At 33.1% G+C, this 15538-nt stretch overlaps 1 protein-coding gene and 1 pseudogene across 1 annotated transcript; one reads left to right on the top strand and one right to left on the bottom strand.

The window, feature by feature from the left end:
• Window positions 1-2078: 2078 nt before the first annotated feature.
• Window positions 2079-9361, bottom strand: LOC123896421 (annotated as a pseudogene).
• On the top strand, window positions 8673-15527 carry LOC123894927 (probable leucine-rich repeat receptor-like serine/threonine-protein kinase At3g14840). The gene is made up of 18 exons (XM_045945064.1): window positions 8673-9815; window positions 10034-10208; window positions 11951-12022; window positions 12151-12222; window positions 12356-12427; window positions 12551-12622; window positions 12750-12821; window positions 12919-12990; window positions 13122-13193; window positions 13291-13365; window positions 13463-13534; window positions 13653-13724; window positions 13950-14009; window positions 14223-14285; window positions 14369-14404; window positions 14546-14583; window positions 14695-15074; window positions 15166-15527. Exons 1-18 carry the CDS (start codon window positions 9719-9721, stop codon window positions 15370-15372), a joined length of 1779 nt encoding a protein of 592 aa, XP_045801020.1. The 5' UTR covers window positions 8673-9718; the 3' UTR covers window positions 15373-15527.
• Window positions 15528-15538: the final 11 nt, after the last annotated feature.

The raw sequence follows: 15538 nt of genomic DNA, 5'->3' as shown, positions 1-15538 counted from the left end.
AATTTGTGCATTTAACTTCTTAAACATTAAATTTTTTTCAAACATTAAATGCAATTTTCTATATTTAGAAGCTTAACATGTGCCCTTTGTGCACATGTTAACATGACCCTATAAAGAATTATAAAGGACTATGATGAGTTGGAATTTATTCTACATGTACTATTTGTCAGTCAGGAATTATTACAAACAGATAGGCGGCAATCATTGATTCAAAAACAGTGACTAGTGTCGGGATTGATTGATGTTTGTAAGTGTCAAAATCAAACGGTGAAATGTGACATTAATTTTCACAGTGAGTAATGTATACAGTATTATACCCAGCTCTGTTCTTCTCGCTGCAACCGACACCAACTCTCGCCACCGTAAGCTTCTGCCGCGCGCGCGTTTTTTCCATCATGAGCTCCGGTGATTGTATTTTCACATGAGGAGTGCTAGCAACACACTTTTAACAAACACACTCTAACACACTTTCTTCTATTAGTTAAAATTTATATGAGTCTCATAAAAGTTATATGGGTCCACATTTTTTTATGGGACCCATGTGAATTTCAACCAATAAAAGAGAGTGTGTTGGAGTGTGTTTGTTAAAGAGTGTGTTGCTAGCATTATTCTATTCACATTTTTCTTGTTTTAGGATGGCTTAAATAAGTTTCGGCCGCGTAACGTCAATTTTTTTTTTCAAAAAAATGTATTAAAAATAAATAAATTTTAACAATTAAAAATGAAAAACTATTTGTAGAAAATATTTTTTTATTTAATAAACTATTTTTTAAAAAAAATAATTATTAAACAAGCATCTCATATTCAATATTTCCTTTTAGAGTATTGCACTATTCTCGTATCTGGATCAATTTGGAGAGCATGCAGTTCACCGTAACGAACTTCCATACTTCAAATATAGTAATAAGAAGGAATTGTCTGAGTCACTAATTTAAATAAAACCTCTTTGTCTACTTGAGAAAACATCTTGCTACTCCACGAAGAAATATGATGCCAAATTCTATTGTTGATGTAGTTGAAAATTGATTTTTTTTTTTTTTACTTCTCTCTATCATATAGGGAAAACCAGAATATCTTATGATACATAAACACTATGTAACCGGAAGAATATTTGACAAAACACATTTATGCTAAAAAGTTAAAAACATATGTCAGACTTTTGCATATTAATCATCTAACATAAGCATTAATAGCATATACATCTAAAAAAAAAAGTTGCATATATTTCAATATCATTTGCTCTAAAGGAAAGAAAGTTGTCAATCAACAAAAAGAAGATGGTTGACCATCGGAGCCGTATGACATACCTTGATTCCATGCAACAAGTTATTCTTACTTGGCCTATTTTATCAACGTCATCATACCTTCGGCACACAAAAGAAGAAGATAATGTGATAAAAGGTCACGTTGCCTTAGGCCTCGCTTAGGAATCATGGATCCAACTCAATCATCATTCATCAAAATATGCTAATTCGGTTCAAAAATCACATCAAACCGACAAAAACCGACCTAGTTCGGTTCTTGTACCGGGTAGCTAAAGTAGTAAAGTGATTGAGAATTCGAAGGATGAAATAGAATATATGCTGCCACAATTTAATTATTCCATATCTATTAGGTAGCTAAAGTAGTTGAGAATAACTTTTTTTACAAGAAACATATTAGGATGAAATAGAATACACCGATAGGTATTCATATTTAGTGTTCGACATGTTTCAAATAAGATTACTTACACACTGCCTAAATGGTTCCGACCATCTTTTTGAACCTCTAAGTGAGGAAAATTGTTCTTTTGGCCCCCCATATTTCTCTCAGCCCCCCGAACTGACCAAATTACCCCTAAGGATGTTTTGGATTCTAAAATCCGAAATTGAACAACTTTGGAACCACTATAATAAACAAGCTATTTTAGCGGGGGTTTTAAGGAATTTAGCGGGGGTTTTGCGACCTCGCTAGTGACCAATGGTATCCTGTTTAAAGGGGGTATGAAACCCCCGCGAATTGTTAAATATATGTGTAAAAAAGTTATATCACAAAACCCATACTTTGATTATCAATATAATCTCTTTGACATAAAAAATTAAACACTTATAAACCAACCTTATTAAAAAAACTGTTTGCATGACAAAACATCCAATAATGACTCAAAAATAAAGGCTTATAATTAAATAACAAAGCTAAAATAAATTAGAAACCAAGTCAAGTAACTATGTTGAAACAAAAGCATAAAAAACAAGACTCCACCAAGCATTTGGACATTTTCTGCTACCATCCAAGCTGCTCAATAAAGATAGCATCATTCGAAGTCATACTGTTATGCTTTGAATTGATTTCAGTTCAGAATGGAAGGAGCTCCCAGCGCAAGGAGTGTTCGTCCAGCTTCCAGTTTCGGTCCTTTTTCTATATTCAGAAGAAGATTGATCACTGCTTGAGATTGAATGTTTGACCAATTTAGTAAGTAAAATTAAGAAAATAATAAGAACATGTCAGCCGGACTATTGATTCTTGAGTAATTTCTAAGACCAACAAGCTGCAGGACTTACATTAAGGGAATATGACTAAAACTTTGTAAGCATTTTATTTTAACTCATGACATAAGCCTGTGCTGATTAGAAAATTGCCACAATGCAAACTAAAAAAATGTGAATAAATAGTAAATAAGAGTATACTGGTAATTTAAGAAGACAGAAACAAAGTCACAAAGGAACACTATGGCAACTAGAAAGTCTAGTATGGAAGTCTCAATGCTATAACAGAAATACTATCAATCAATAAACAAATATATGAATTATGTGTGCTTGCTACATAGTTCCATTAGCAGTAACAGTAATATATAGTTCCAACAAAATCAAAACAAAATATAGTAACAAGTTAAATATAGTGTGATACTTGATAGCTCTCACTTTCTCTCCATAGACATTAGTTAACTGCAACACTTAATCAGTACCACACCATAACATAACATTATAAAAGCACTACTGAGGATGGATTCCGGCCAAAATAAACAGTTATAGTCATAAAGACATTGCAACTTCAAAGATAAGAAGATACTAACCGATTTCTAGTGGGATTGCGGCTGAGAAAAAGAAGATGGTGCGGTGGTGCGGCTGCGTTCCCGATGGAGAAGAAGATTGAGCATCGTTTTATGCTTCTGCGTTTCGGATCTTACATTCCGAATATGTTTTGACTTTGGATCTTACAATACAAAGTCCAAAAGCAGGAGTTTGAGAGCACTATGGGGGCCTAAAAAGCAATTTTCCTAAGTGAACCTCCTCTCATGATAATTAATAAGTGTCTAACACATTCTTAATTATTTTTCTTCCCAATAGGAAGAATCAAGTTGGACAGGATAAAGGTCTACAGCTGATGAAGATGAAGCAGTCCATAGCCCATCAATTGATAAACTCTGACTTTGTGTGTTGTGACTTACTTGTATTATCTTCTTCCCTCCCATAGTAATACTGCCTCATTACTTCCATCTTCTTTTCATCCATTATTTCACTTGAATCTGGCACAAATTCTGGAACCACAGTCCTTCCTTCAAGCATACTTACCACTGACGACATAGCCGGCCTAAGATTTGAAGTGACATTGGTGCAAAGAAGAGCCACATTGATCACTATCATAGCTTCCATTTTGTTGAAATCTGAACCTAATCTTCTATCAACTAACTCCATTAGGTCACCTTTCTCTTTTAACATGTGCCTGTTGAAACAAAGAAAAGTTTTGTTAAGTCCAACTCATATAAAATAGATATATTCTTCAAAGTAAAATTGGGTATATATATATATATTATTTATGTTTCATAACTAAAAACCAAAATGATGTACTAGTATGTCACTTAAAGGCTAGAAAGTTGACAGAAAAGTCTTTTACAATTACTCTTCTAGAGAAACTTAAAGTGAATCTTTTTTTGATCACTTCAATGTGCTTCTAGTGAAATGTAATACTTCAACAAAGAAAATTATGTATCTTTTCAAAATTAGCATCCTGTTTCTTATTAGTTGATAAATGAACAATATATGTAAGACATAAGACGAAGTGTAAGTAGATAGTATAATGGAAAATCAAATTTACATGACCAAGGGAGAACATTGCAAAGTTACCCATTCAAGAAGATAAATGGTGTTGGTCCTTCCACAGACAATTTCCAAGGAAACAATTCCAAAACTATAAACATCTGCTTTGTCGGTCAAATAACCATGCATTGCATATTCAGGAGCCATATATCCACTGCATAATTGAAACATAACATTTCAACAACTTGATATCAATATCAACAGGGTATCAAACTATTATATTATAAAAAAAATTAATATCATTTTAGTAATTCTAGTACTAATGTGAGTATTGTCCTCTTCATCAAGCTTGGCCAAACCAAAATCAGAAATCTTTGGGTTGAGATCCTTATCAAGTAACACATTAGTGGCCTTGATGTCCCAATGAACAACCTTCAATCTTGATTCTTCATGGAGGTATGCCAAACCTCTAGCAATACCAACACATATCTTCTTCCTTGTTGACCAATATAATCTTATTTGGTGTTCCTCTGGACCTTTATATGTGAAAGTAATAAGAATCAGACAACGATACCACACGGACATGTCCTAGGATAGAAAATGTAAAATATCACATAAATAGCATCCCAAAGTAGACCATATAGGAAAAATTACCAAATAAAGCATGTGCTAGACTATTGTTTTCCAAGTATTCATATATTAGCAACAACTGATCTCCCTCCACACAACAACCATATAGTTTAACAAGATAAGGGTGTTGCAAAGCCGAAATCATGCCTATCTCATTTAAAAATTCACGATTCCCTTGCCTTGATTTAGAAGAAAGTTGCATTTTGAGGAATGCTAATTTGTTAATTTTCTGAAAACTATATGTAAAGTTATAGTAAAAGCATGGCACTAAAACGATTTATTATATTATGCAAAATACCTTGTATACAGCACCAAATCCTCCTTCTCCAATCTTATTGGAAATATCAAAGTTATTTGTTGCTGCTTTGATTTGCCTTAAGGTAAATAAACCTGTTTGTAGGTCTCTAAACTCTCCAGCTCTGTTAATTGAAGAAAAGAAAGATCAAAGATCTCTCGAACTAAGAATACTACTCATGAACACTCTGCATCGACAATCCTTTCTAGTAATCTTGCAACGTTTTTTTTTATCAAAATAAAATTATTCTGAGGTTCCTCAAACTTACTCGGTTACACAACATGCACAAGTTTATTTTTTATCACTTGAATAGTTCACGTGTTAGCAAAAATTTACTAGACAAACAATGGTATAAAAAAAATAATTTTCAATCACCTCTTGCTAATGATTTTTTCTTTCCAAAACATCCTTTCCACCAAAGTATACCAAATACTTTTTTTTTTGAAGAAGCTAAATTGGCACCAGAGAGAATCAAATCTCAGACCTCAACAGGAGCACACTCTCAGGTCCAAAGCCAATACCAATGCACCAACCCAAGTGGGAAGTATACCAAATACTAGATTCAGCTTACCAGAAAAACATTCAGTTGTTAGTGTGATATTCTATGTATGTTAATTCGAGGAAAAAAAAAATAGTTTGACAATGTAGGAACCTAGTGATCACCTAATAGCCTTCATTTCTTTTTTTGAAACATCAAGTGAATATTGAAATAAAATTGTTAAACCATGTACCTAAAGGTAGATATCAAATACACGCCTTCTAAGACTACCATAAGTTTGATCATCTGTGAACATTATTTCAGCAAAATGTAGTTTAACTGTGTAGCTTCCATTTGCCGGGCAAAACCCATAATAAGTCAAAGAAATAGGAGAACCACGTGCATTCGTGTACAATTCAGAATCTGCCATAGTAAGTGTAGTGACATTTTGCGGGAGATAAGTTTCTCCAAATTGATCACCATCAATGAATACACCAGTGGTGCTAAATGCCCAATTTCCTGTTGGACTAACATGGAATTTAGCAGCTCCAGATGGCTCTGTTTAAGACCATTATTGCTGAAAGCAGGATATGATAAATGTTTGACAAGGATAAAATATGTGCTTTGTTTAAGACCATTTACAATGGGGTGTTGAATGATTAGAGAAGGGTGTTGAAAATGTGTGTTGAATGGTGCGGAGGAGAGGAGTATTGAAAAAATTCAACAGAGTTGAATGCTGCATCCGAAGGCACGTGGCGCGTTTTGGTTCGCTAAGTTGAGCGCGTGCACGACACGCGCCGACAGGGCGCATCGCAGAAAGGAAAACACGGAGAGAGAATCTGACGCAGGACACATGATGTGTTTTGATTGGCTGTCTGAATTTTTATCACATTAATACTTTAAACTCAATTATTTCATCCCAATTAATTTTTTATTTTTTTTTATCAAAATTTATGATTTTTTTTTCTATAAATAGAGATTTGATTCATTTGATTGGAGACAAAAAAAAAACCAAGTTTTTGAAAAAATTAAGTGTTTATTTTGAATTAAGTTAAGATATTTGTATCATATAAATTATTTAAATAAATTTTGTTTTTATTACAAAAAATTAAAAAATAAATCGTTAAGTGTTTATTATTTTAATATAATTTTAATCGATAATTATAATTTTATGTAATCATAAAAACAAAAATATAAATTTAAATAAGAATATGAAATAAAAAGTGGTGGGATAGAATGTTGAATGAAAAACCATTGGAAAGGGTAAAAGTTGAATGAATGTTGAATTATTAGGTGGAAGAAAGAGAAAATGATATGGAGTGTTAGGAATTGAAAAAGTTGGTGTTGAGTTTGGTTACCATTGTAAATGGTCTAACATGAAAGATCTCATTAGACTTAAGATCTCATTAGACTTTCATGGTGCATAATATCTTAACGAATACGAATTTTACAAAATTCATCGTTGGATTGAAAGTTTATATCATATAGATTATTAATAAATTATTTTGAAAATATTAAAAATAATTTAATATGTTATTGAGACCCATCAAAATTAACGGTATTTAATAAAAATTCATAAGTCGTTAATCTTGATTGGTCTCGACTCTCAATAACATACCAAATGATTTTCAACTTTTTTTAAAAAAAAATTATGGAGGATGTATATGATATAAATTTTCAATTCAACAGTTGACTTTGTAAAATTCGTATTCGTTATAATAATATTGAGAATGTGTACACCTTAAAAGAATTCTCTTTCCCAGTAGATTCTGTCTCAAAATAATTGTCACATTTTATCAGTGCACATTTGTCGATGCAAAATTTTGTTCATGGATATCTTTTGTTGGGTATTATTAAAAATTATGAAAACTTGATATTTTTATAGTACTCATCGAGATGAATCTAACAAGATTTCATATGTTAATATTTACCTTTATACATTAGTAAAAAAATATGGTCAAAGTAGCTTATATGAATAGTACACACGATCAAATTGTGACAATTATTTTCAAACGAAGAGAGTAAAATATATGATGGTTTCTCTCCCGACCCCCCTCATTTCTTTTCTACCCCCTGAATTTCCGTTTTTGCCCTTGGGGGTACTTCGGTTTATACGAACCGAATTTTTTTGTCATGCTAAAAAATTTCGGTTTATATAAACCGAAATATTGTGTTCCAATTTTGTTTTCAGCTTTCCTGCATAAATTCTGCATGAGACCCTCAACTTTCACAATTTATTTGAAATACTAAACGATGTCCGATTTGAGTAAACGACCACTCGTTGGAAAGCTTAGGGTGTCAAGAATACAAATATAATTTTTTTTTTTAGGGTTAACTATCCAATTGGTTCAGTTTGACCAAATAATGGGTACTGATTTAGAAACAGAGCATAAACTTTTCTCAAACTTGTAGGTAGATTTTCTCATACTATACGTAATGAAATTTAACAATTCCGGTGTCAACCTTGTATTAAAGTTTGTCTTCTTTACACTGGATTAAAAATCATTAGCATACGACTTATATTCAGAGAGTTATGATAAATTTACCACAGGTATCTCTATAACATTTTATAGAAACTTGTCTCAAACTTGTAGGTAGATTTTCTCATACTATACTTAATGAAATTTAATAATTCCGGTGTCAATCTTGTAGTAAATTTCGTCTTCTTTACACTGGATTAAATATCATTAGCATACGACCTATATTCAGAGAGATATGCTAAATTTACCACAGGTAGCTCTACTCAAATTTTCACATAAATTTTCCTTCTTTTTGGGGGGTATATGTTATTTCGGTTTATATAAACCGAAATTTTTTTCCATATTTAAAAACTTCGGTTTATATAAACCGAAGTTTATTGGCAAAAAATTTTCATACCGTAAGCGGCAAAATGGATTTTTTGGGAAGTAGAAAAGAAATGAGGAGGGTTGGAAGAGAAAAGTTCAAAATATATGATATGATTCCCGTGAGTTTTGCCCGGGGAAACCCACGTTTGCCAAGGACAACCCCGGTAAACTGTAACGGTAACAAACAGCCCACGTGATCAGCCAGAGCTACCATCCCACCCCACCTTAAAAATGAATGAGTGGAGTGTCCTGGGTTCGAACCTGGTCTGCTGCACATATAGTGCGATGTCCCTATCAACTGAGTTAAGCTCATTAGTACTTTTTTGAATCCATTTCGGTCGCAAGAGCCCTTTCAATTTTTTCAATTTTACTAATTTATCCTTTGCACAGCAATACTATTTTTTAGTAGTTCTATTGCAAACAACAAATTCTCTATTTTTCTCCTATTCTTTTGTATCAATGAAATTGAAAACACTAAACCAATTTCATTCTCATTTCTGTCACCATCGTCAACTCATATCTCCGGTGAGGAAACAGGAACAATAAATGCCTCAATATAGTCCAACCGCTAAAAACCGCCAGTTCCAAGTTCCAACGGTTTTATACCGGTTTTAATCTGGTTTCTTGACAGGGAAGAAATAAAATTCATTCATGGTTATAGCAAAGGGTCGTTTATAAATTGTTTATATTTTCAGAAAATCAATATGTTTTTGAAAAATAACAATAACTTTTTATGCCCTTTATGTGTTTGTAATAATTCCTCACTGGGGTGGCATACATTACATATATAGTACTTTATGCATTTTGTGAGTTTGTTGGATCATGTCATGTTTGTCTGCGGTCAGAAAAATACGATTATGAATTGATGTTGTCAGTCATCATCGGTAGTAATTTGATCAAGAATGACGGTTTAAATTTTAAGTATAAACGTTCCAAATTTAAGCTCAATATTTTGAATAATACCAAAAAAAGTCTACTTTTTGGTGATCGTCCGATCAAGATTTGGACGATTACCAATTCTCTAACCGCATAAATGTGTCAAATTTGTCCTCTGAGTGAATCCAGTTTCAGTCTTGTCCCTTATCTTTTCTAGCATTTTTCCCTTAAATATATGATGACATTATTGACACAAATACTTTGACTTCAAATTTTTTTTTTTGGTAGAAACTTTGACTTCAATTATTTCGGCAGTATTAGTAATCAGTGGTCAACGGATACATATAGTAGAAAACAATTAAAGCATTAATTAGTATTCATTTAAGGGATAGAAAAATGATTAATAATAGTATAGTATATGATTTTTTTTTACTAAATTAATACTAGTACTCTATATGATAAAAATAAACTTAAAAGTTGGCACATTAATATAATTATATGCATGCACTCTCATCTTAGATTAATACTTTAAAGTCTCTGAAATTTATGAACTTATCTGTTCCTTGTTAATTCTAAGATGAACACTTCCTCTCAGTTTCTGTTCTTTTCATTAACTGTCATTTGGTTCATATCTCTAACAGCTTTTGGAGCTAAAACTATTCATCCAGATGAAAGTATGATATCTATTTCTTCCATAGCTTCCAAATAATAATGAAATTTATTTGATCTAATCTTTTATTCTAGTTTATTTTTTATCTTAGGATTCATGTTAGATTAAATATCATGTATGTTTTAGCTTATATTGAAATTCTGTATATATATTTGATTATATGTGTGTGTAGTTTAGAAGAATTTTCAGTACTTAGCTGATAGCTTTCAATTGTATATTTAGAGGAAGCTCTTAAAGCTATAGCTAAAGCACTTGGTAAGAAGGATTGGAATTTTGACATAGATCCATGTAGCAACAAACCTAACTGGGTTACGCCGCCCATACCGAAAGTCTTAGATAACAATGTCACTTGTGACTGCTCTATTGCTGGTGACAACTACTGCCATGTTATTTGGATGTAAGTCTCCTAAGTGACCCTTTGCTATGACCAATTCTATTCAATTTTACTTTTTTAATTTACATTGGTACTCACATATTTACATTGATATATAAGTAGGAATTGACATTGTTTATGTGTGTGTACATGAATTAGATCGGTTAAAATGCAACAAAAGAGTTAATTGGGTGAAATGGGAGCGGGTGTGTTCATACGGCTAGAGGTTGGTGGGTTAGACATATAAAACATGAAGGTTTTAATATTGCCTTATTAGGGAAGTGTTTGTGAGATTAAAAAATGAGATAATTAGTTTATGGTTTAAAATTGTAAAATCTAAATATGGTGAATCTTTTGGAATACTTGGGAATGGAGGGATTGGCTTGGTGGTCTGATGCGGGAAATATTGATTAGGTGTGTGAGATTGAGAGTCTTGGTTGGTGCTTTGTGTCAATGGATCTTAATTTTGGGGATGGGGAGAGTCTTGGTTTTGGGGTGATTGTTGGGTGGGTGACGACGAGTTAAAAATGACGTTTGCTAGACTTTTTGATTTATCTCTGGAAAAAGAAGCGAAGTTGACTGATTCGAGAAATGCCGTTGATGGTAGGTGCGAGCGTTAGTGATAGAATTGTGTGGAAGGATGGTAAGTTTTCTCAGTGAGATCGACGTATGAGAAGTTGACGAGGGTGTGCAATAAGGTAGAGGAGGCATTCAACAATAAAATTTGGTATAAATTTGTTCCAGTCAAAGGTTGAGGTGTTTGTTTGGCAACTAACTCAAAACTGCAGCCCAACTGTAGATAATCAGTTGCATCGTGGGATCATTGGAAGTGATTACAGATTACATGTAGTTTGACAGATTGTGTGTAGTTGGGTGAAGTCATGTTTAGTCAGTGAGCCATGTATTTTTTTAATCTGGTTTTTTCAAAAGTTTGGCATGTAATAGCAAAGTTGTCAGGGTTGTCTGTAGTCTTTCAAAACGATGGAAATCAGCTTCTTGATTCTTTTTCTGGTTTAATTCATGATGGGAGAGTCACCTAGTTTAAATTCCGTACACTTTGGTTTGCATGCATTTGGTCATTATGGAAACAAGGTATCTCGGCATGATACGGGTCTAAAATTTCTGTCTTGGAGTTGGCCTGAAACAAATCAAAGCGTTTTTTGGTATTCCATTAGTCAGTGTTTTGCGAATCCTCTCGCTTGTTTGGGATATCATATATGAATGTTAGTTTTGTCTGTTAAAATGGTATTATTAGCATGCGTTGGGAATTGTTTGAGGGCAGCTTCTATGCTTCTGTCTGTGGTCTTCTTACCAGCAGGTCTATTATCATAATTGGTGGTTGGAGCCGGTTTTGTGAAGCGGAGGTTTTGGCTTCACATTACAATTACTTTCATCATGTTATTCTGCTATTTGTCGCAGGTCTGGATTTTTTGGGTGCATTCTTCTGTTGTTTCAGCAGTTAGAATTAGGGGTGCTGTTACGGTCTATTTGTTTTTCTTAATGCACCCGGACACTAGATCAATGTTATGGTCTATTTGTTGTAGCGAGGGTCTTGTGTCCGGGTGCATTTTATTGTGAAATCATAATATTGATCTAGTGGCTTTTGGCCTAGAATTAATTGCTTATTGATATATGGTTTTTTTTCAACTGTTTCAAGAGTTGTACTGTACTTGTCCTCTTACAATTTCTTATGCTTGGGGTGATTTCTATTAATACATATAATCTAATTGTAAGTTTAAATTTTTTATGGAAAAATGAACATACAGAAGTTTGAAAGGGCAAAGTCTCCAAGGCACTCTCCCACCGGAACTGAGCAGGTTGCGTTACCTTCAAATGATGTATGTAATTCCTAAGCTTCCCCTCGCATCCAAATTAACAAAATTATCAAACTTGTTTTATATTTTCAATTACTTTTATCTATATAATACGTATTTTACATGACACTCTTTCTCTCCCTCTATTACAGTGACCTCGCTCGCAATTACTTGTGCGGTCCAATTCCTAAAGAATGGGGCTCTCTGACGAATATTTATAAATTGTATGTTTTGTCTCTTGTTTTTCCTTTCTAGTTTTTAATCATTGATTGTTTTTAATCATTGATTGCATTCATTTTCTTGTAGTAATTACATGCAACAATAATATAATGACAACATGTTTCTTAATCATTATAGTGCTCTCCTCGGGAATCGTTTAACGGGTCCAATACTAGTGGAGATTGCAAACTTAACTAATCTCCAAATCTTGTGAGTTTCTCATTACCCACCTTATCAGATTTATTTTTTCCATTTATAAGTACATAAACATGTATGTGTTTAATTCAAATAGTTTCATTAGAATTGAACTTAACTTTAACTTGAAATGGATAGCGAGTTATTTAACAATCAATTGTCTGGAACCCTTCCTCCGGAGCTTGGGTATCTACCGAAAATTCAAGACCTGTAAGCACTTTATTTTTTCTCCTTAATTTATGTTCTCGCTGAAATACAAAATCCATATGCTGAAAACCCATTTTGATTTCCATTGCTTCGAAGCATAATTTACTGTTTTGTTTTTCATTACATATAGGCGACTTTCCTCTAACAAGTTTTCTGGAGAAATACCTGCGACATTTGCTAAGCTCACTACATTGCTTGATTTGTAAGCTTCAAATTTTCATGGTGATGTTTACTGATGACTAAATTAAAAAAAAATAGTTTTTATGTTGCTTCGAATTTTCATATCTCTCTCAATGCAGCCGAATTGAGGACAACCACTTCTCCGGAAAGATACCTGATTTTATCCAGAACTGGAAAAATATCGATACACTGTATGCACACTGCTTTTTTATTTTAATTTTTCTTCAAATTTAGTTGTTTTTGTATTACTTGACTTTTTTTTGAACAAGTTGTATTACTTGACTTTAAATTTTTTAATCAATGTTTACTTTACTTTTGACAGAATCATTCAAGGGAGTGGATTAAGTGGCCCGATTCCGTCTGGAATATCACTTTTGAGAAACTTAACCGACTTGTATGTATGATATTCTATATACTGATAAAGCTAAGGTTGAAATTTGACTTTCATTTGAATTGTGATTACTTAGCTTTGATTCAAATGTGATATTCAGGAGAATTAGTGATTTGAAAGGAACTGAATCTTCACCTTTTCCACAACTTAATAATCTGACATTGTTAAACAGACTGTGAGTTGATTCCTCTGACTCTTTCAGAAACATAAAAGAAAAAAAGTAGCAAGAAAGGCACTTATAATATATCGTTGTCTATCTGATTGTTTCTCAGGATTCTGAGGAATTGCAACATCAATGGAAAACTACCTGAATATATTGGGAATTTGAAAGCATTAAAACACTTGTAATTGCATACTTTCTACATTTTGTTTCACTATAATTAACCTTTAAAGTTTCTTTTATTAACTTTCTACATTTTCTCTGTATTTTTTTAACTCGTTTCGATATGATATCTCTTTCAGAGACCTCAGCTTTAATAAATTAAGTGGACCAATTCCAAGGAGCTATGCTGACATCAACAGTTTGAAATACATGTATGAAATTCATCATAGCTTCTTAGTGTAATTTGTTTTGGGGGTATATCTCAATTGGCTTCTTAACAAATCTAGTTTCAAATTTCAGTCTGATGTCAGATAGCTAAATAATCATACTTAGATTCACGAGGATTAAGCTCAACCGATTCATTCAGAAAATATTAATGCCAACCTAAATAAATATTAAGCTTTGTATATTAATATTTTGATATTCTTTGGTGGCAGATTTTTAACCGGAAACCTTCTGACTGGACCAGTGCCTGATTGGAGAACGAATGTCAGCGTGTGAGTTATCTGTCTACTTCTATGATTCCTTGGATTGAACAATGTATTATGTTGCAAAAACACTATCATTTGTTATTTTTTACCTTTCTATGTTGACTTTCATTTTTCTTTTCACTTGTTTCATTGCATAGAGGCCGTTTGGGGTGGTTCTAAGTTTGTGGTTTTAAAAGTATAATCATATTCTTAATCAAATTTTATGACTTGTATATATAGAGATCTTTCATACAATAACTTCAGCATCAGCCAAGGGAGTCAAATATGTAATGCTGCAAATGTGTAAGAATCCTTGCATTTGTTTTCTCATTTGTTTGCAAATTTAAGAACCTTTTGAAGACACCATCTTCTCTACTATGTCGCAGGAACTTATTCTCTCCCTCATGGGCACGCAATGACACGTAAGTTTTGTATTTTAAATACTAAAACATGCACATGCGTGCTTGCGTGCGTGCGTGCGTGCGTGTGTGTGCAGCCTTTCCATTTCTCTCTTATTATACTAATCATGCTAACTTATTCTATTCCTTCCATCATTCTCTCAGAGGAACAACTTCTTGTTTGCGCTTACAATGTCCCAAACGTGAGTTTCTTTATGGTTGATTTACAATAGACAGCTAAGTTTTTTTTTTTAATTTGATTTTCTTTGTTCCTTAATATTTCCAATGTTGCTGACATGATCTGCTCAACCCAGCATCAACCTCTCTTTATATAAATTGTGGCGGAAAGCAAGCAACAATCAACGGAACAAGATATGATGATGATTCAGATTCACCTGCACCAGCTAAACTCTATGTCAGTCCAACAGGAAATTGGGCATCTAGCACCACTGGTATATTCATTGAAAGTGTTAACCTTGGAGAAACTTATTCCCCGCAAAATATCACTAAACTTACTATGGTGGATGCTGAATTGTACACGAACGCACGTGTTTCTCCTATTTCTTTGACTTATTACGGGTTTTGCCTCGCAAATGGAGCCTACTGGGTAAATCTACATTTTGCTGAAATAATGTTCCCAAACGATAAAAGTTATCATAGTCTTGGAAGGCGTGTATTCGATATCTACATTCAGGTACATGCTTTAACAAATTTCTTTCAATAGTCACTTGGCTTTTCATAAAAAAGTGATTAAGGCCATTAAGGTTGTGATTGAAATGTTGCAGGGAAATTTGGTGCAAAAGGACTTTAATATTGCAGAAGAAGCAGGAGGAGTTGGTAAGAAAGTCATAAAACTGTTCAACGATGTTGATGTTACTAGTAATACCTTGGAGATCCGCTTGTATTGGGCTGGAAAAGGGACACAATCCCTCCCGGATAAATCAGTATACGGTCCTCTTATATCAGCTATATCAGTCAAAAAATTTGCTTAGTTATGCTTTGAAGTTTGAACGTTCCTAATCTTATACAAAAAAATTATCCATGTTATGATGATCTAATATTTAAAACTCTTGTATAATAACGAAATCGATTTCTTGCTGAACCATCCGATCTAAAACCAATGGCTGAAATTAATAACCGTGGCAAACTGTGTTATTA

The sequence above is a fragment of the Trifolium pratense genome, linkage group LG7, assembly GCF_020283565.1.
Source record: "Trifolium pratense cultivar HEN17-A07 linkage group LG7, ARS_RC_1.1, whole genome shotgun sequence".
In the NCBI taxonomy this organism is placed as follows: domain Eukaryota; kingdom Viridiplantae; phylum Streptophyta; class Magnoliopsida; order Fabales; family Fabaceae; genus Trifolium; species Trifolium pratense.
Note: the sequence above shows the minus strand (reverse complement) of the source record. Positions and strands in the feature narration are given on the sequence as shown.

What these genes read in the sequence shown, in the direction of transcription:
- LOC123894927 (XM_045945064.1), top strand. Translation starts at nt 9,719, where the DNA reads ATGAACACTTCCTCTCAGTTTCTGTTCTTTTCATTAACTGTCATTTGG. An exon ending in ATCAACAGTTTGAAATACAT is followed by an intron (nt 13,725 to 13,949) that starts GTATGAAATTCA and finishes CTTTGGTGGCAG; the next exon opens with ATTTTTAACCGGAAACCTTC. An exon ending in ATATGTAATGCTGCAAATGT is followed by an intron (nt 14,286 to 14,368) that starts GTAAGAATCCTT and finishes ACTATGTCGCAG; the next exon opens with GAACTTATTCTCTCCCTCAT.